Below are 18,177 nucleotides of genomic sequence, written 5' to 3' on the forward strand. Positions count from 1 at the left end.
CCAGTTATTTGTGAATTTTGAAAAAAGGACTAAAAGTTTTTCTCTTGTCTTAATTGTTGGCTTCACATGATCTGTTTACTGTTATCTTATGAAAAGAGTTTTTTTTCTTTGTATTTTATATATATGTATCGGTTTAAGAATTAAAAACTAAAAAAAAAAGAATTAAAAACTATTATGAATAAACTCAGTTTGCACAGTTTTGGTAAACTTAACATGTAAATTTAAATTAGCACTGTATTATGTATGATGAATAATCTTGTATCTAATTATACTTTATAGCTAAATTGAGTCTTAAAAGTATCATATAGAAGAACTATAAAGTTATACATATATTTTCCCCCCAGTATCTCAGATTTTGAGATAATATAAAATAGAGTTGAAAGAATGCTTTACAAAGTAGTCTGCATTTAACATGGGAAAAAGAGATAGAATCTAAAGATGTTTCGCTTATATATATTATGTCAGACAGTTGTAGTAAATTTTTATGCTATGGGGAAAAAAATATATGTATAACTTTATAGTTCCCCTCCCCTCTCTCTCTAGTTTTCTCTCCATAGTGCTGTGAGGCATAGAGGACACACTATTACCATTTTGTCTGTGAAGAAAGTGAGGCATAGATAGGCTAAGGGGCAGTGCTGGGACTCAAGTTCATGACCTCAACTCGTGGCCTTAAGTGCTGTGAAAATCATAAGTGGCACTTCCTTTTATGTAAAGGCACAGAAAAGGAGTCACCTTAGGCCTCTCTTCATCCCACATTTAAACTGTCAGAAAGGTCTTGTGACAGTACCTCGAGAACATAAAGCAATCTATTGCCTTTCTATTTTGATACAGCTAACACCATCTTCCAAGCCACCATAATTTCTTACTTAGATCTGTATATGCCAAATTTTTTGTTCATGTACCTGGTCAGTAAGAGAAAAACTTGAGCATTACTTAATTACAATGAAGATACCGATATTTACTGAGTGTTCCTTATTCGCTAGGCACTATTACTTATAAATAATATGCATATACTAACATTCATAATAATGTGTTACTTAAATTATAAAATAAATTTGAAAAGAGCACAAATTATAAAAATGTTTTAAAATTTTTATAATAGTACAAAATATTTTTTTCTCACTAAAATGTATGTGTGTGCATTTTCCTACAGGGGTGGGCAAAGGGGATTCATATGGAAAAATAATACAATGATTAATAAATAATACAAGAATAAACTTTTTCATGTGCTCACAACTGTAAACCTACTTTGCCTATGCTGTAGTTAGTGAGAAGAGTGTGATTGAATGTTACCGTGTTTTTAAAAATTTTGTTTTGCCTGACCAGGCAGTAGTGCAGTGGATAGAGCATTGGCTTAGGATGTTAAGGCCCCAGGTTCAAAAACCTGAGGTCACCGGCTTGAGCATGGGCTCATCCACCTTGAGCATAGGGTCATAGACAGGACCCCATTGTTGCTGGCTTGAGCCCAATGGTTGCTGGTTTGAAGTCCAAGGTGACTGGTTTGAGCCTGAGGTCGCTGGCTTGAGCAAGGGTCACTGGCTCAGCTGGAGCCCCCCAGTCAAGACATATGAGAAAGCAATCAATAAACAACTAAGATGCTATAACAAACTGATGCTTCTCATCTCTCCCCCTTCCTGTCTGTCTATCCCTGTGTTTCCCCTCCCCTCTCGCTCTCTCAAAAAAAGAAAAAAATAGAAAAGAAAAATTTTGTTTCAATAACTTATTTCTGGATGAAGGTCTAGTCAAAGTGTCATTTTTTAAATTATATTTAATGCTGCTGGAGACTCACAAATATATTGATTCAAATGGAAGAAGTATATCCTTCTCTGTTTTAAATCATTTACTAAATTTTCAGTGTCATTGTCAGTTATGTGAAGGTTTTTTCAAAAAATTCTCTATTGAATTTGCCTTCTCTAATAACAACAAATTGTTTTTGCAAATCAGAAGATTAGGAGTAACTCGTGTTTTGGGGAGAATAAGTTTAAAATTTCTGTTTTCAAAGTTTGCAAGGATAAAGATGAGAATGTTTGTAGATAGAGGTCTGCAAACTACTTCCTGAAGGGCAAAATTAGGCTATCTCTACTTTTGAACAGCCTTGAGCTAGAATTGGTTTTTACATTCTTTTTTTTTTTTTAAGTGAAAGCAGGAAGGCACAGAGACAGACTCTTCACATTCGCCCAGACCAGGCTCTGGCAAGCCCCCTATGGAACCATGCTCTGCCAATCTTGGACATCACTCCATTGACAACTGAGCTGTTTTTAGGTCCTGAGGTGAAGGGAGGCCATGGAACCATCCTCAGTGCCTGGGACCAACTGTCTGGAATCAATTGAGCCATGGCTACTGGAAGGGGGGAGGGAGACGAGGACAGGGGAGGGGTGGAGATGCAGATATGTTCTTGTCCTGTGTGCCCTGACTGGGAATAGAACCAGGGAAATCAGTACCTTGGGCCGATGCTCTACCACTGAGCCAACTGACCAGGGCCGGTTTTTACATTTTTAAATGGTTGGGAGAAATCAAAAGAATAATGTTTAGTGATATATGAAAACTATATGAAATTCATATTTTAGTGCTCATAGATTTTTATTGATATGGCTGCACTCATTTGTTTATGTATTTATTGTCTGTGGTTGCTTTCATACTGCAGTAGCACAGTTGAGTAGTTGCAACAGACAGTGGGCTCACAAAGCCAAAACTGGCCCTTGGGGAAGTTTGCTGACTCCTGGTATAGATGATACCTCTGTCATTTTCAGCTTCAGAATGGTAGGGTGATAGAAAATTTTTCAAATTTCTTTTGTACCTACCTTTTTCTTTTTTAAAAAAAATTTACTGATTTGAGAGAGAGAAGGAGAGAGAGAATTGATTTGTTGTTATACTCTTTTATGCATTCATTGGTTGGTACTTCTGTGTGCCCTGACTGGGGGGAGAACTCTACAACCTTGGCGTACATGGATGATGCTCTTAACCAATGGAGCTACCTGGCAAGGCCTGTGCCTACCTTTTAATGTCTTTAGTCATTGTGCAAAATCCTATACATTATCTTTTTTTTTTTTTTTTTTTTTTTTTTAAATAAATTTTTATTGATGTTAATGGGATGACATTAATAATTCAGGGTACATATATTCAAATAAAATATGTCTAGGTTATTTTGTCATTAAATTATGTTGCATACCCCTCACCCAGAGTCAGATTGTCCTCCGTCATCCTCTGTCTAGTTTTCTCTGTGCCCCTCCCCCTCCCCCTAATTCTCCCTCCCTCCCTCCTGCGTCCTCCCTCCCCCCACCCCTGGTAACCACCACTCTCTTGTCCATGTCTCTTAGTCTCGTTTTTATGTTCCACCAATGTATGGAATCATGTAGTTCTTGTTTTTTTCTGATTTACTTATTTCACTCCGTATAATGTTATCAAGATCCCACCATTTTGCTGTAAATGATCTGATGTCATCATTTCTTATGGCTGAGTAGTATTCCATAGTGTATATGTGCCACATCTTCTTTATCCAGTCTTCTATTGAAGGGCTTTTTGGTTGTTTCCATGTCTTGGCCACTGTGAACAGTGCTGCAATGAACATGGGGCTACATGTGTCTTTACGTATCAATGATTCTGAGGTTTTGGGGTATATACCCAGTAGAGGGATTGCTGGGTCATAAGGTAGTTCTATTTGCAGTTTTTTGAGGAACCACCATACTTTCCTCCATAATGGTTGTACTACTTTACAGTCCCACCAACAGTGTATGAGGGTTCCTTTTTCTCCACAGCCTCTCCAACATTTGCTATTGCCCGTCTTGTTGATAATAGCTAATCTAACAGGGGTGAGGTGGTATCTCATTGTAGTTTTGATTTGCATTTCTCTAATAACTAATGAAGCTGAGCATCTTTTCATATATCTGTTGGCCATTTGTATTTCTTCCTGGGAGAAGTGTCTGTTCATGTCTTCTTCCCATTTTTTTATTGGATTGTTTGTTTGTTTGTTGTTGAGTTTTATGAGTTCTTTGTAAATTTTGGATATTAGGCCCTTATCTGAGCTATTGTTTGAAAATATCAGTTCCCATTTAGTTGGCTGTCTGTTTATTTTGATATCAGTTTCTCTTGCTGAGCAAAAACTTTTTATTCTGATGTAGTCCCATTCATTTATCTTTGCCTTCACTTCTCTTGCCATTGGAGTCAAGTTCATAAAATGTTCTTTAAAACCCAGGTCCATGAGTTGAGTACCTATGTCTTCTTCTATGTACTTTATTGTTTCAGATCTTATATTTAGGTCTTTGATCCATTTTGAATTAATTTTAGTACATGGGGACAGGCTGTAGTCGAGTTTCATTCTTTTGCATGTGGCTTTCCAGTTTTCCCAACACCATTTGTTGAAGAGGCTTTCTTTTCTCCATTTTGTGTTGTTGGCCCCCTTATCAAAGATTATTTGACCATATATATGTGGTTTTATTTCTGGGCTTTCTATTCTGTTCCATTGGTCTGAGTGTCTGTTTTTCTGCCAATACCATACAGTTTTGATTATTGTGGCTCTATAATATAGTTTAAAGTCAGGTATTGTAATGCCCCCAGCTTCATTCTTTTTCCTTAGGATTGCTTTAGCTATTCGGGGTTTTTTATAGTTCCATATAAATCTTATGATTTTTTGTTCCATTTCTTTAAAAAATGTCATAGGAATTTTGATGGGAATTGCATTAAATTTATATATTACTTTGGGTAATATGGCCATTTTAATTATATTTATTCTTCCTATCCAAGAACAAGGAATATTTTTCCATCTCATTGTGTCTTTTTCTATTTCTCTTAGCAATGCCTTGTAGTTTTCATTATATAGGTCCTTTACATTCTTTGTTATGTTTATTCCTAGGTATTTTATTTTTTTTGTTGCAATCGTGAAGGGGATAATTTTTTTGAGTTCGTTTTCTAATATTTCATTGTTGGCATATAGAAAGGCTATGGACTTTTGTATGTTGATTTTGTATCCTGCGACCTTACTGTATTGGTTTATTGTTTCGAGTAATCTTTTTGTGGAGTCCTTTGGGTTTTCGATGTATAGGATCATATCATCAGCAAAAAGTGATACCTTTACTTCTTCTTTTCCGATGTGGATGCCTTTTATTTCTTTGTCTTGTCTGATTGCTCTGGCCAGAACTTCTAGCACCACGTTAAATAAGAGTGGAGAGAGTGGACAACCTTGTCTTGTTCCTGATTTAAGGTGGAAAGTCCTCAGTTTTACGCCATTTAATATGATGTTGGCTGATGGTTTATCATATATGGCCTTTATCATGTTGAGATATTTTCCTTCTATACCCATTTTGTTGAGAGTCTTAAACATAAAATTGTGTTGTATTTTATCGAAAGCCTTTTCTGCGTCTATTGATAAGATCATGTGGTTTTTGTTCTTTGTTTTGTTGATATGGTGTATTACGTTAACCGTTTTGCGTATGTTGAACCATCCTTGAGATTCTGGGATGAATCCCACTTGATCATGATGTATTATTTTTTTAATATGTTGTTGTATTCGGTTTGCCAGTATTTTGTTTAGTATTTTAGCATCTGTATTCATTAGAGATATTGGTCTGTAGTTTTCTTTCTTTGTGCCATCCTTGCCTGGTTTTGGTATGAGGGTTATGTTGGCCTCATAAAATGTGTTTGGAAGTATTGCTTCTTCTTCAATTTTTTGGAAGACTTTGAGTAGAATAGGAACCAAGTCTTCTTTGAATGTTTGATAGAATTCACTAGTATAACCGTCTGGGCCTGGACTTTTATTTTTGGGGAGGTTTTTAATAGTTTTTTCTATTTCCTCCCTGCTGATTGGTCTGTTTAGGTTTTCTGCTTCTTCATGACTCAGTTTAGGAAGGTTGTATTGTTCTAGGAATTTATCCATTTCTTCTAGATTGTTGTATTTGGTGGCATATAGTTTTTCATAGTATTCTACAATAATTCTTTGTATATCTATGATGTCTGTGGTGATTTCTCCTCTTTCATTTTGGATTTTATTTATTTGAGTCCTGCGTCTTTTTTCCTTAGTGAGTCTTGCCAAGGGTTTGTCAATTTTGTTGATCTTTTCAAAGAACCAGCTCCTTGTTTTATTGATTTTTTCTATAGTTTTTCTGTTCTCTATTTCATTTATTTCTGCTCTGATTTTTATTATCTCCTTTCTTCGGCTGGTTTTGGGTTGTCTTTGTTCTTCTTTTTCTAGCTCCTTAAGGTGTGAAGTTAAGTGGCTTACTTCGGCTCTCTCTTGTTTGTTCATATAGGCCTGAAGTGATATGAACTTTCCTCTTATTACTGCTTTTGCTGCATCCCAGAGATTCTGATATGTCGTATTTTCATTTTCATTTGTCTGTATATATCTTTTGATCTCTGCGCTTATTTCTTCTTTGACCCATTCATTTTTTAGAAGTATGTTGTTTAGTTTCCATAATTTTGTGGGTTTTTCCCCCTCTTTTTTACAGTTGAATTCTAGTTTCAAGGCTTTATGATCAGAGAATATGCTTGGTACAATTTCAATTTTTCTAAATTTGCTGATATTGTCTTTGTGGCCCAACATATGGTCAATTCTTGAGAATGTTCCATGTACACTAGAGAAAAATGTATACTCTGTCGCTTTGGGATGAAGTGTCCTGTAGATGTCTATCATATCCAGGTGTTGTAATATTTCGTTTAAGGCCACTATATCTTTATTGATTCTCTGTTTGGATGACCGATCTAGAGCCGTCAGCGGTGTATTGAGGTCTCCAAGTATGATTGTATTTTTGTCAGTTTTTGTTTTAAAGTCAATAAGTAGCTGTCTTATATATTTTGGTGCTCCTTGGTTTGGTGCATATATATTAAGGATTGTTATGTCTTCTTGATTCAGTGTCCCCTTAATCATTATGAAATGACCATTTTTGTCTCTGAGTACTTTTTCTGTCTTGTAGTCAGCATTATCAGATATGAGTATTGCTACACCTGCTTTTTTTTGGGTGTTGTTTGCTTGGAGTATTGTTTTCCAGCCTTTCACTTTGAATTTGTTTTTATCCTTGTTGCTTAGATGAGTTTCTTGTAGGCAGCATACAGTTGGATTTTCTTTTTTAATCCATTCTGCTACTCTGTGTCTTTTTATTGGTAAGTTTAATCCATTTACATTTAGTGTAATTATTGACACTTGTGGGTTCCCTATTGCCATTTTATAAATTGCTTTCTGTTAGTTTTGTATCTTGTTTGATTCTTCTCTTTTGTTTTTCTATCATTTGTTTTTGTTTGTTTGTATTCCATACTTCTTTCCTCTGTTGCTACCTTTTTTAAGTCAAGTGTTTTTGTGGTGGTTTTTTCAAGGGTGGTTATCATTAAGTAATGAAAAGGGTACCTACCATATTCACTGTAGTACCCTTTCTTATGAGTATTTCTGCGCTTCATCGTCCTTTGCTACTGTTAATCTTCATCCTTTCTCCCCTTTTTTTTTCCTTTGTTGTCACAGTTTAAGTTTGGTTTTATTGTTTTCTTGGTGGAGCTGTTACTTGGGGTTCTGTTTTCTTTTGTTCTTTGAATCTGGTTGGAAAACCCCCTTTAGTATTTCCTGGAGTGGGGGCTTTCTGCTGATAAATTCTCTCATCTTTTCTGTATTTGTGAATGTTTTTATATCTCCTTCGTACTTGAAGGATAGCTTTGATGGGTATAGTATTCTTGGCTGAAAGTTCCTCTCTTTCAGGGCTTTGAATATTGGGGTCCACTCTCTTCTAGCTTGTAGAGTTTCTGCTGAGAAGTCTGATGATAATCTTATAGGTCTTCCTTTATATGTTGTATTCTTCTTTTCCCTGGCTGCCTTGAGAATTTTTTCTTTGTCATTGGTTTGTGTCATCTTCATTATGATGTGCCTTGGAGTGGGTTTGTTGGGGTTAAGAAAACTCGGTGTTCTGTTTGCTTCTTGAATTTGAGGCTTTAGTTCTTTCCACAGGCTTGGGAAGTTCTCATCTATTATTTGTTTAAGTATATTCTCCATTCCATTTTCTTTCTCTTCTCCCTCTGATATACCTATTATTCTTATGTTATTCTTTCTGATGGAGTCAGACAATTCCTGTAGGGTTTTCTCGTTTTTTATTATTTTTGAGTCTCTTTCTTCTTCTCTCTGTTGTGCCTCAAGTTGCTTGTCTTCTATTTCACTAATCCTATCTTCTATCTGGGCTGTTCTATTAGCTAAGCTTGTTATCTCGTTTTTCAGTTCGTGAATTGAGTTTTTTATTTCTGTTTGATTTGTTTTTATAGTTTCAATTTCCTTGGTAATATATTCTTTGTGATCGTTGAGTTGTTTTCTGATTTCCCTAAATTGCCTTTCTGTGTTTTCTTGTATATCTCTAAGTATTTTTAAGATTTCTATTTTAAATTCTCTGTCATTTGGCTCCAAGGCTTCCAGTATGCTAAATCTTTTCTCCATAGATTTTTCCACATCTATTTGTGTTACCTCTCTATCTTTTGTATCCATAATATTCGATTTCCTTTTTCTTATTGGCATCTGAAGGTGGTCTTGTTGATATTCTTAATTAAAATTAATAAAGAATAAAAAGCGAAAAAAAAAAGAAAAGAAAAAAAAAAAAAAAAAAAAAAAAACCAAAAAAAAAAAAACACTCCACACACACAAAAAGTAATGATTTATTATTTCCCCCTTTTTTCTTTCTTCTCCTTCCCTCCTCTCACCTCTTTAGGTAAATATCGTGATGACCTGTGAATTATATTATGCTAAATGGAACAAAAATTGCCTATAACGGAGGGCCTGATTTGGGGTGAAGAGTTCAAGGTGCAAAAAAGGGAGTAGGGACCTACTAAATGCAAAAAAAAAAAAAAAAAAAGGAGGATATCTTAGACAAGCATCAAATGATTTGCTTGTAAGTGATGGTCGACTAAAAGATATAATGAGAGGGATAAGAGGGAAACAGAAAAAAGGAGAGAAAAAATAATATTTAAAGAAGAAAAAAATAAAAATAAGTAAAAATCTGTTGTATTAAGTGGAGTGAAGACTAAATACAATGGAGACTTTGGGTTGGGAGGAATGCTAGTGAGTTAAAAAGCAATGTAAAAAGTACCCAAAATGCCACAAAAACAAACAAATAAAGGAAAACCAAGAACAAAAGCAGAAAAGAAAAGAGAAAAAAAAACAAAAAACAAAAAAAAAAACAAAAAAAAAAAAACAAAAAAAACTTTAGTCCCAAATTAAATAATTTGTTCGTAATTGAGGATTAAATGAGAGGAAAAGTAAAAGGAGAAAAGAAGGAACGAATAGAAAGGAAAAAATAAGAAAAAGAGAGAAACAAAGGAAGAAAAAAAGGAAAGGGAAAAAAAACAAAAAGAAAACAAAAGGGGAGAGAGTGAGAGTTAAGGGTTTTGGAGTGTAACCCTAAGGGAGAGTAAGGATGAAGAAAAGAAATAAAATGTAACACTTATGGGTAGTGTAGTTCAAGAAAAGGGTAGCATAAGATGGGCAGAGAATAAAAGGACCGAGGTGGAGGAAATACAAATAAAGACAATAAGAAAGAAGAGAGAAACAACAACAACAAAGAATTAGTGGAACAAGTTATAAAGTCTGTGGATTTTTCTTGATTTTGAGAGGTTAACTTCTTCCTTTTTCTTTTCTCTCCCTCTTCCTGGTCGGTTAATCTGTACCCCAGGTTCTGCCCCTGTGTCACGCTTAGGTAGGGATTTGCAGTTGATGGGATTCTATGGCAATGTCATATAATTGGCTTTAGTCTCACTGGTAGTCAAGGCTTGTTGGCGTTTGTAGAGTCCAATAATGAGAGAGAGTTTGCTTTCCTGGAGTCTCTCCCCTAGTTTCCCCTTCCTGAATTAGCAGCCTGGTGATCCAGCTATGAGGCTGCCACTGCTTCTGTCTGGGGAGTAAGAGGCTCAAAGAGCTGGGAAATCCCCACTCTATCCTCACTCAGCGCAAGGCTCTGGGTAAGGCTTTGGCAGTCAGAGCCTCCAGCGTAATCAGGCGGGGCTGGGAGTCAATTGTTGTCAAGGTGACTGTTCAGCGCCTATCATTCAGTTGGACCACTCAACCCAGGCTTTCCACACTTGGTAGCCTGTTTTGGCTGGAAAGAAGATGCACTATTCGCTGCTTGCTATATAGATCTTAATATCTGCCAAGTCCCTCTTGTTAGGTATATCCCTGAATATAGAGGCTCTGTCAATCAGAAGTTGCCCCCGCCCCTTTAGCGAAAGGCAGTGAAAAATATTATGCCTCTTGTCTTGGATCGCTGAACTGGGAGAGATCTTATCAATTAGAGCCCCGTGGGTGCGTAGATTTTGTGGGTTTAGCTAATTTCAGTGATTGGATCCGCAGCTGTGCTCCAGAGAGTATTTCAGGCTGCCTGCGCGCCCCTCCCCCAACGCTTGATTGTTAGCTCGAATGTCTGGGTGAGGTGCCCCGTCCACGGAGAGAATCTCCTGACTAGGAAAGACAGGTTTGGCGCCCCTCCCGGACTGCGTCACGGGGCGCGCGCGCGTGCACGGCTTCTCAGAACACGCCAGTGGTGGCCGGCACTCCCGGGGACGCGGGGCTCGCGCACGCGGCTTCTCAGAGCACGCCGGTGGTGGCCGCTACTCCCCGGGACGCGGCTCGGCGCGCGGCTTCCCAGAGCACGCCGGTGGTGGCCGGCACTCCCCGGGATGCGGCTCGGGGCGCGAGCACGCGGCTTCTCCGAGCACGCCGGTGGTTGCTGGCACTCCCCGGGGCGCGCGGGCGCGCGGCTTCTCAGAGCACGCCGTTGGTTGCTGGCACTCCCTGGGACGTGGGTCGGGGCGCGCGCGCGGCTTCTCAGAGCACGCCGGTGGTGGCCGCTACTCCCGGGACGCGGCTCGGGGCGCGGGCGCGCAGCTTCCCAGAGCACGCCGGTGGTGGCCGGCACTCCCCGGGATGCGGCTCGGGGCGCGAGCACGCGGCTTCTCCGAGCACGCCAGTGGTTGCTGGCACTCCCCGGGGCGCGCGGGCGCGCGGCTTCTCAGAGCACGCCGTTGGTTGCTAGCACTCCCTGGGACGTGGGTCGGGGCGCGCGCCCGGCTTCTCAGAGCACGCCGGTGGTTGCGGGCACTCCCCGGGACGCGGCTCGGGGCGCGGGCGCGCAGCTTCCCAGAGCACGCCGGTGGTGGCCGGCACTCCCCGGGATGCGGCTCGGGGCGCGAGCACGCGGCTTCTCCGAGCACGCCAGTGGTTGCTGGCACTCCCCGGGGCGCGCGGGCGCGCGGCTTCTCAGAGCACGCCGTTGGTTGCTAGCACTCCCTGGGACGTGGGTCGGGGCGCGCGCCCGGCTTCTCAGAGCACGCCGGTGGTTGCGGGCACTCCCCGGGACGCGGCTCGGGGCGCGGGCGCGCGGCTTCTCAGAGCACAGAGCACGCCGGTGGTTACCGGCACTCCCTGGGACGTGGATGGGGCGCGCCTGTGGCTCCTCAGAGCACAGAGCACGCCCGTGGTTGCCGGCACTCCCTGGGACGTGGCTCGGGGCGCTGGGATGCGGCTCGGGGCGCTGGGACGCGGCTCGGGGCGCTGGGACGCGGCTCGGGGCGCACGCGCGCGCCGGGCTTTTCAGAGCACGCCGGTGGTTGCCGGCACTCCCCGGGACGCGGCGGGGGCAGCTGCACGTGTGGGTTTACTCACCCCAGGCGTATTCCCTCCTGGGCAACAGTCCCTCTGCTTTCAGTGTGGATGCTCCGAGGATAAATTTTTCTGCTTCTAGTTGACAAATTTGTTGAGATTTTGGGGAGATCTGTCGGACGTGCTGCTCACGGCGCCATTTCTGTGACGTCACTCACATTATCTTTTTAGAGCCTGCTACTTTCTCCTTCTAGCTCTCTTTTCTTTCCTCTGAGATTCCAATCATATGTATGTTGTATCTTTTCATTTGGGTCTTGGTCCCCCAATCCTTCAATGTTTCATTTGCCTAACTCTTCTAACCTTTCCCCATGGGAGGTTTCGTCTAAGTTGCATAGTCCACTATTAATAACAGCAGAGTCCATTTCTAAACAAATATTCTCTCCGTAGCAGGAGCTACTCTGCATTTGTAGTTAAAATGTCACCCTTCTTGAGGAGTCAGATTAGATGTGTTCATTATTTTGAAAATATCTACCAAATAGTTCTATTAATAGCTACTTATCGTTATAGAAAATTATGCAAATCTGAAATATTTGTTATTTTCAAAAGAAAAATACTTACCTTATTATTAAATTTGACAGCTCTTAAAGACTTTGATACAAAATAGCACAGTTGTTCATGGAAGATTTTCAGTTAATCTCATCTCATTATAAAGCATTGATACTAAAGCTTCTTTTATTTAAACTGACGTGACCTGTAAATTTACATTCGTGGACACACACAGACTGCAACTCGCTACAGTACTGTATAAGCAGGTGAACAGATTGGAGTGCCACTGCCAGACTGAGGGGGAGAACTTCCACTCTCCATTCTACCACGGAGCAGTTGAGAGACCTAGTGAAGGTGTCACTGTCACACTGTTTATTAAATACCTTTGAAGCTAGTTTTTTCCTCACCCCCTTTCTCCCTTTCTTCTTTCTCATAAATTGCAAATCAGAGCTCTAAACTATCTGCTCTTACATCCCTGGGGATTATCTCGAGTACCCTGTATACTATTCCAGTTTATCTTTAATCCTTTATAGGAGTTATTCCATACAGCAGAGTAATCTTTAAAAAAAACAAACAAACAACAAGTTTAATTATATTCCTCTCTTCTTAGAAAACTATAAGACTTCATACTGCACTTAGAATAAAATCCAGGATTGTTGATCAGTTATTTTAATTATTAGAATGTAATCAGGATGAACACTCTTCAAGAGCAGGGGTCTTGTCTTTTTTTCCTAGGATATTATTCTTGAACAGAACCTCACAGATAGATGATCTGAATACACGTTTGATGAATAAAATGGAATTAAATACCTGGAATTTCATATTTGTACTACTGAAAAGTTAAGACCCTGTTAGAGGGAAAACTGATTTGTCTTTTTAGGTTGCACTGTACAAAATCATTACTTAATATTAGTTGTGATTTTTTTTTTTTAATTATTGAAAGCTCTAAGGCTTCTCAGCTGTCATTTCCATAAACTACAGCACTATTGATGTTTTAATATTTTTATGTGTCCCTTCTGTATGTCTTTGTTGTGGTGTGACTAATATGTGTGCATTGTGACCAAATTATAAAAACCTAATTACATAAAAGTTGGATTTAATATATGGGTTATATATTTTCTTTCATCACTTTCATAGTCCTTTATTCAACCATAGATCAGAGTGCTTGAACTCAGGTTGGCTGCCTCAGTGGTAACAGGTACTAAAAAAGGTACCAGTTCGCCCTGGCTGGTTGGCTCAGCGGTAGAGCGTCGGCCTAGTGTGCGGAGGACCCAGGTTCGATTCCCGGCCAGGGCACACAGGAGAAGCGCCAATTTGCTTCTCCACCCCTCCGCCACGCTTTCCTCTCTGTCTCTCTCTTCCCCTCCCGCAGCCAAGGCTCCATTGGAGCAAAGATGGCCCGGGCGCTGGGGATGGCTCTGTGGCCTCTGCCTCAGGCGCTAGAGTGGCTCTGGTCGCAACATGGCGACCCCCAGGATGGGCAGAGCGTCGCCCCATGGTGGGCGTGCCGGGTGGATCCCGGTCGGGAGCATGCGGGAGTCTGTCTGACTGTCTCTCCCTGTTTCGAGCTTCAGAAAAATGAAAAAAAAAAAAAAAAGGTACCAGTTCCTAATTTCTAATATAGTAGTTTGTCTGTCTTCTGACACCTCTTATTTTAAAAGTTGATATTGAATACTTCAGGCTAAATTTTGGTAGTATATCTTTGCTTTAATCATTTATTAAGAGACTTTTGAAAATAAATGCTAAATACTTTCCAAAATTTTAGATGTTAACTTTTTCAGGAAGCTCATAAGATGGTGAGAGAAGCAAATGTCAAGCAGGCAACAGCAGAAAAACAGCTAAAAGAAGCACAAGGAAAAGTAAGTTTTTACTGCTTTTAATAGTATAAAATATAAAGAAATTAGTGCTTACTTTTTTTTTTTTTTAACCAGAGCACTAAGTTTTATTAGGGATTTCATTAAGGTTAAATCAATAGGAATGAGGGAGTCAGGTAGGGCGCACAACACCCAGGAAGTCTCGCCAGACTTCACAGTGAACCACCTGCTCAGGCTCTGGGGGGACCACCCCCTTCTTCCAGGTATAGATTGTACTGCTCACAGAAATGAGGGGATATTTCAAAATGACTATGAAGCTATACAATATCCCCTCATTTTTGTGAGCAGTATATTATAAGGATACTGCTTTGGCCCCACGGACTGGTAGGAGGGGTGAGTCTCCCCTACCCAAGACATGAATAGTATGAAGGCCACGAAGCTGAAGACCTCCTTACACATGAGATTCCAAGAACCAGGCATGGGGGACGTGTTCACAGGGTTCCTGATATAACATCGGGTCCCAGTGAATTGATTCAACCCAGTTCAGTTTCAGGTTTGGGTGGTCCCAGTCATACCATGGATCCTTCTGTGCTGTGAGCAGTCACAGAGCTTGGGTAGTCGCATACCCCATGCCATCATCTGGGCACCACTCGTAGTCTTTCAGCTGTATTTGATCCTTCTTGGTGGCAGCAGCGGTGGCATCCCTTTCTTCAGGGGTCCTGGCAAAGGGCCTCACGATCACGTCCTTGGTGGAGTGGAGGGCTGTCCATGCACTCAGTGGCACCACGTTCCAGGCGGCCCTGCATAGCCGTCAGACTCCCAGGACCACCTCCCTGGCCGCCACCATCTTGAACCTCTCATCTTCCTAGTGATCACCGTCTTCAAGATACTTAACATTTATTAGGTTTTGTTGTGAGTCTAAAAGGAGTGCTTGTCTTAAATGAAGATGGTTTGGAAAGTATAGGAAACTATAAAGGAAGAAATAGCTGCTGTGTAGGTAATATTAATATTGAGCATTTGGTGTTCATTTATAGGAGAGCCAAATGATTCAAAGGCTTGTCATCGTGTATTATTAAAAAGATCATATCGCATTTAAAGTTAGTATTTATTTTGTTAGTTCACTGTTAAAAGCCACTGAAATGTTATTAGAGTTTACTGGTTTAGGAATGAACTACAACTAATCATAATCTGTTATATTTTGAAGATTTTGAAAATTCACATAAATTAAATGTTAGACATTTTGAAAAATTTTTAAATTTCATTTGACCTTGTGAGTAGCAGCTGAATCCAAACCACATAGAAACATCAAAATCTTAATTTTACTTTCCTTTTATTAATCCACAGGAAATACACATTAAACATTTCATCATTGGAAGGAAAGTGTTTTGACAGAACTGCTAGTCTTTATCTGCTGTCAGTAAGCATATTTAGTGTATGTGACTATGTCGATTCCTTTTCAAGATTGATGTCCTTCAAGCTGAAGTAGCTGCACTGAAGACACTTGTATTGTCCAGTTCTCCGACGTCACCTACACAGGAACCTCTGCCAGGTGGAAAGACACCTTTTAAAAAGGGGCATGCACGAAATAAAAGTACAAGCAGTGCTATGAGTGGCAGTCATCAGGACCTCAGCGTGATACAGCCAATTGTAAAAGACTGCAAAGAGGTAACTCTTCAAGGACCGTCCTTTCTGACTCTGATACTTATTTTTTCTCATCACTGAGGTGTCAGTTATGACTTTTGTCAGCTAAATCTTTAGTACAAAATATACGGTAGTAAGATGGGGGAGGCTGACTCTAGAGCTGGCTGCTCTCAGGGATTCTTCGGTTCCGTTCTCTGTCTGGCTGACTGTGGAGTGCCTGCTGGACTTGGTAAGTTTCCTAACCTCGGGCTCCCCTTAGGGAGCACACCTTCCTGTTTTGCATAAAGGAGAGTGGATGGCCTGAGTGATCTGACTAGTTAAAATTTATGCCAGGGCCTTCCAACAAAATCTGAATGTAAGGAATATCTGAAAAGAAAGTAATTTCTTGAAGAACAGTGTTGCTTTTACTTAAATTCTGGGAAAATTAGAGTTAAAGGAGTAGGAGCAAAGGGAGTTCTAGAGTTAATTCAGATAACTAAACAACAAAAATAGAACTACTGGAAGTCATATTTTAAAAAATATAAAGATAAATAATGTAGATAATTTTGAACTGCTTTGAGTAAAAATTGTATAACTATAAAATATTTTTTTCTTAATTACTGCATGTGAGGAGAATGTATTTCCAAGGGGATTGATCAATAATTTATAGAGCAGCCCTCCCCTGTTTTTTCTTAAAAGCTTTATTTTGCATTGCCGAGTTCAAGTCCATTAATTTTTAAGAAGCGGTTTCTGCTTGTTTGGTTGAATTTTTATGTGAAGCCTGACCTGTGGTGGTGCAGTGGATAAAGCATTGACCTGAAACGCTGAGGTTGCTAGTTCAAAGACCCAGCCTTGCCCAGTCATTGCACATGCGAGAGGTGGCTATGAGCTGATTCTTTCTGCTCCTCCCCTCCCCCCATATTTCTCCCCCCTCCTCTCTAAAATAAATAAATTAAAATCCTAAAAAAAAATATTTTTTACATGGAAGGCAAGACTATTAAACTGAATAACCAAAGTTACGTATTTTAATTTAATTATATTTTGTTTAATTATCAAAAGATGCTATGAGAGATAACTTTAATACTTGATCAAATCTGAATATTACATAATATAAAATTCACATTGGTTTCTTTTAAATATTTAAGAAAGTTTTTTTTAAGTGAGAGGAGGGGAGATAGACTCCTGCATACCCCCCCCCCCCCCCCACCAGGATCCACCCGGCAACCCCAGGTGCTCCAATCAGCCAAGCTGTTTTTAGCTCCTGAAGCTGATCAGCCGAGCCATCCTCAGCACCTGGGGCCAGGCTCAAACCAGTTGAGCCACTCAGCTGTGAGAGGGGAAGAGGGAGAGAAGGGAGAGAAGGAGGGGCCACGCTGAAACCAATTGAGCCACTGGCTGTGGGAGGAGAAGAGGGAGAGAAGGGAGAGACGGAGGGGGAGAGAAGCAGATGGTCACTTACTTCTCTTGTGTGCCCTGACCAGGAATCGAACCTGGGACATCCCATAAGCTGCGCTAACACTTTATCCACTGAGACAACTGGCCAGGGATAAGAAAGTTCTTTTTAGTTTTAATTTTAATTTATTTGAATTTAAATAGCATTTTTAGGCCCTGGCCGGTTGGCTCAGTGGTACAGTGTCGGCCTGGCATGCAGGAGTCCCAGGGCACACAGGAGAAGTGCCCATCTGCTTCTCCACCCCTCCCCCTCTCCTTCCTCTCTGTCTCTCTCTTCCCCTCCCGCAGCCAAGGCTCCATTGGAGCAACGTTTGCCTGGGCACTGAGGATGGCTCTGGGGCCTCTGCCTCAGGCGCTAGAGTGGCTCTGATTGTAGCAGAGCGACGCCCCAAGATGGGCAGAGCATCGCCCCCTGATGGGCGTGCTGGGTGGATCCTGGTCGGGCGCATGCGGGAGTCTGTCTGACTGCCTCCCCGTTTCCAGCTTCAGAGAAATGCAAAAAAGAAAAAAAAATAGCATTTTTAATTGCTTTATACAACTTGTATTTTTGCTGTGGTTTCTTCTAATATATAATTATTACCTTCTTTCCTGTTTACACTACCAAAATCGAAGTGTTTCTCATGGAACATTTTAAAATTTTGTTTTTAGTTTATGAAATCCTTTAAAATAGGAATAGGCAGCATATAATTTCAAAATAATAACTTTTTCCTTTCCAGCAATATTCTGTATCCTAATGTTTTGTGAAAATTGTGTCAAAAAGTTTTATTAGACAAAGGAAATGCATAAATTTGACCTGTGTAAGTTTTAATAATAAAAGTTATAACAGTCCAAAAACAAATGAAACATATTCATGTTTCTGTCGAAAATATGGTGAGGGCATTCAGTCATGACATTTGCAATATTTAAAACATGAATGAGTTCATGTACACTCATGTGAATTATGCAAGGTTTTGAGATCAAGGCACTTAGATATGAATTTGAACTTTTACTAGTTTTTTGCTCCATAACTTTGGGCAACTTACTTTATCTCTGTAAACCCTAGTTTCTTTTTCTATAAAATGAAAATATCAGTCTTATATAGCTGTGAGAATTAAATGTTTATGCCAGTGAGTCAGTTTTTAATAAATAGATTAAATTACTACCTTTAAATTAGAAGCTTTCCTTAAAACACTGCTTATCTGTTCTGGGGTTTTCCAT

At 40.2% G+C, this 18,177-nt stretch overlaps 1 protein-coding gene and 1 pseudogene across 2 annotated transcripts in view; one reads left to right on the forward strand and one right to left on the reverse strand.

Annotated features, from left to right (window-relative positions):
* RAB3IP (RAB3A interacting protein) overlaps positions 1-18,177 on the forward strand; it is a 71,248-nt gene that overhangs the window by 39,845 nt on the left and 13,226 nt on the right. Inside the window, exons 6-7 of one of the 2 annotated variants that reach the window (XM_066368542.1) lie at positions 13,876-13,953; positions 15,370-15,573. In XM_066368542.1, the coding sequence (XP_066224639.1) occupies positions 13,876-13,953; positions 15,370-15,573 (282 nt within the window). Of the gene's footprint in view, positions 1-13,859; positions 13,954-15,369; positions 15,574-18,177 lie in introns of both variants that reach the window. The other variant, XM_066368543.1, reaches the window with a different exon arrangement.
* Positions 14,081-14,755, reverse strand: LOC136393871 (NADH dehydrogenase [ubiquinone] 1 beta subcomplex subunit 8, mitochondrial pseudogene; annotated as a pseudogene).

Source organism: Saccopteryx leptura, chromosome 2, assembly GCF_036850995.1.
Source record: "Saccopteryx leptura isolate mSacLep1 chromosome 2, mSacLep1_pri_phased_curated, whole genome shotgun sequence".
NCBI classification, from domain to species: Eukaryota; Metazoa; Chordata; class Mammalia; order Chiroptera; family Emballonuridae; genus Saccopteryx; species Saccopteryx leptura.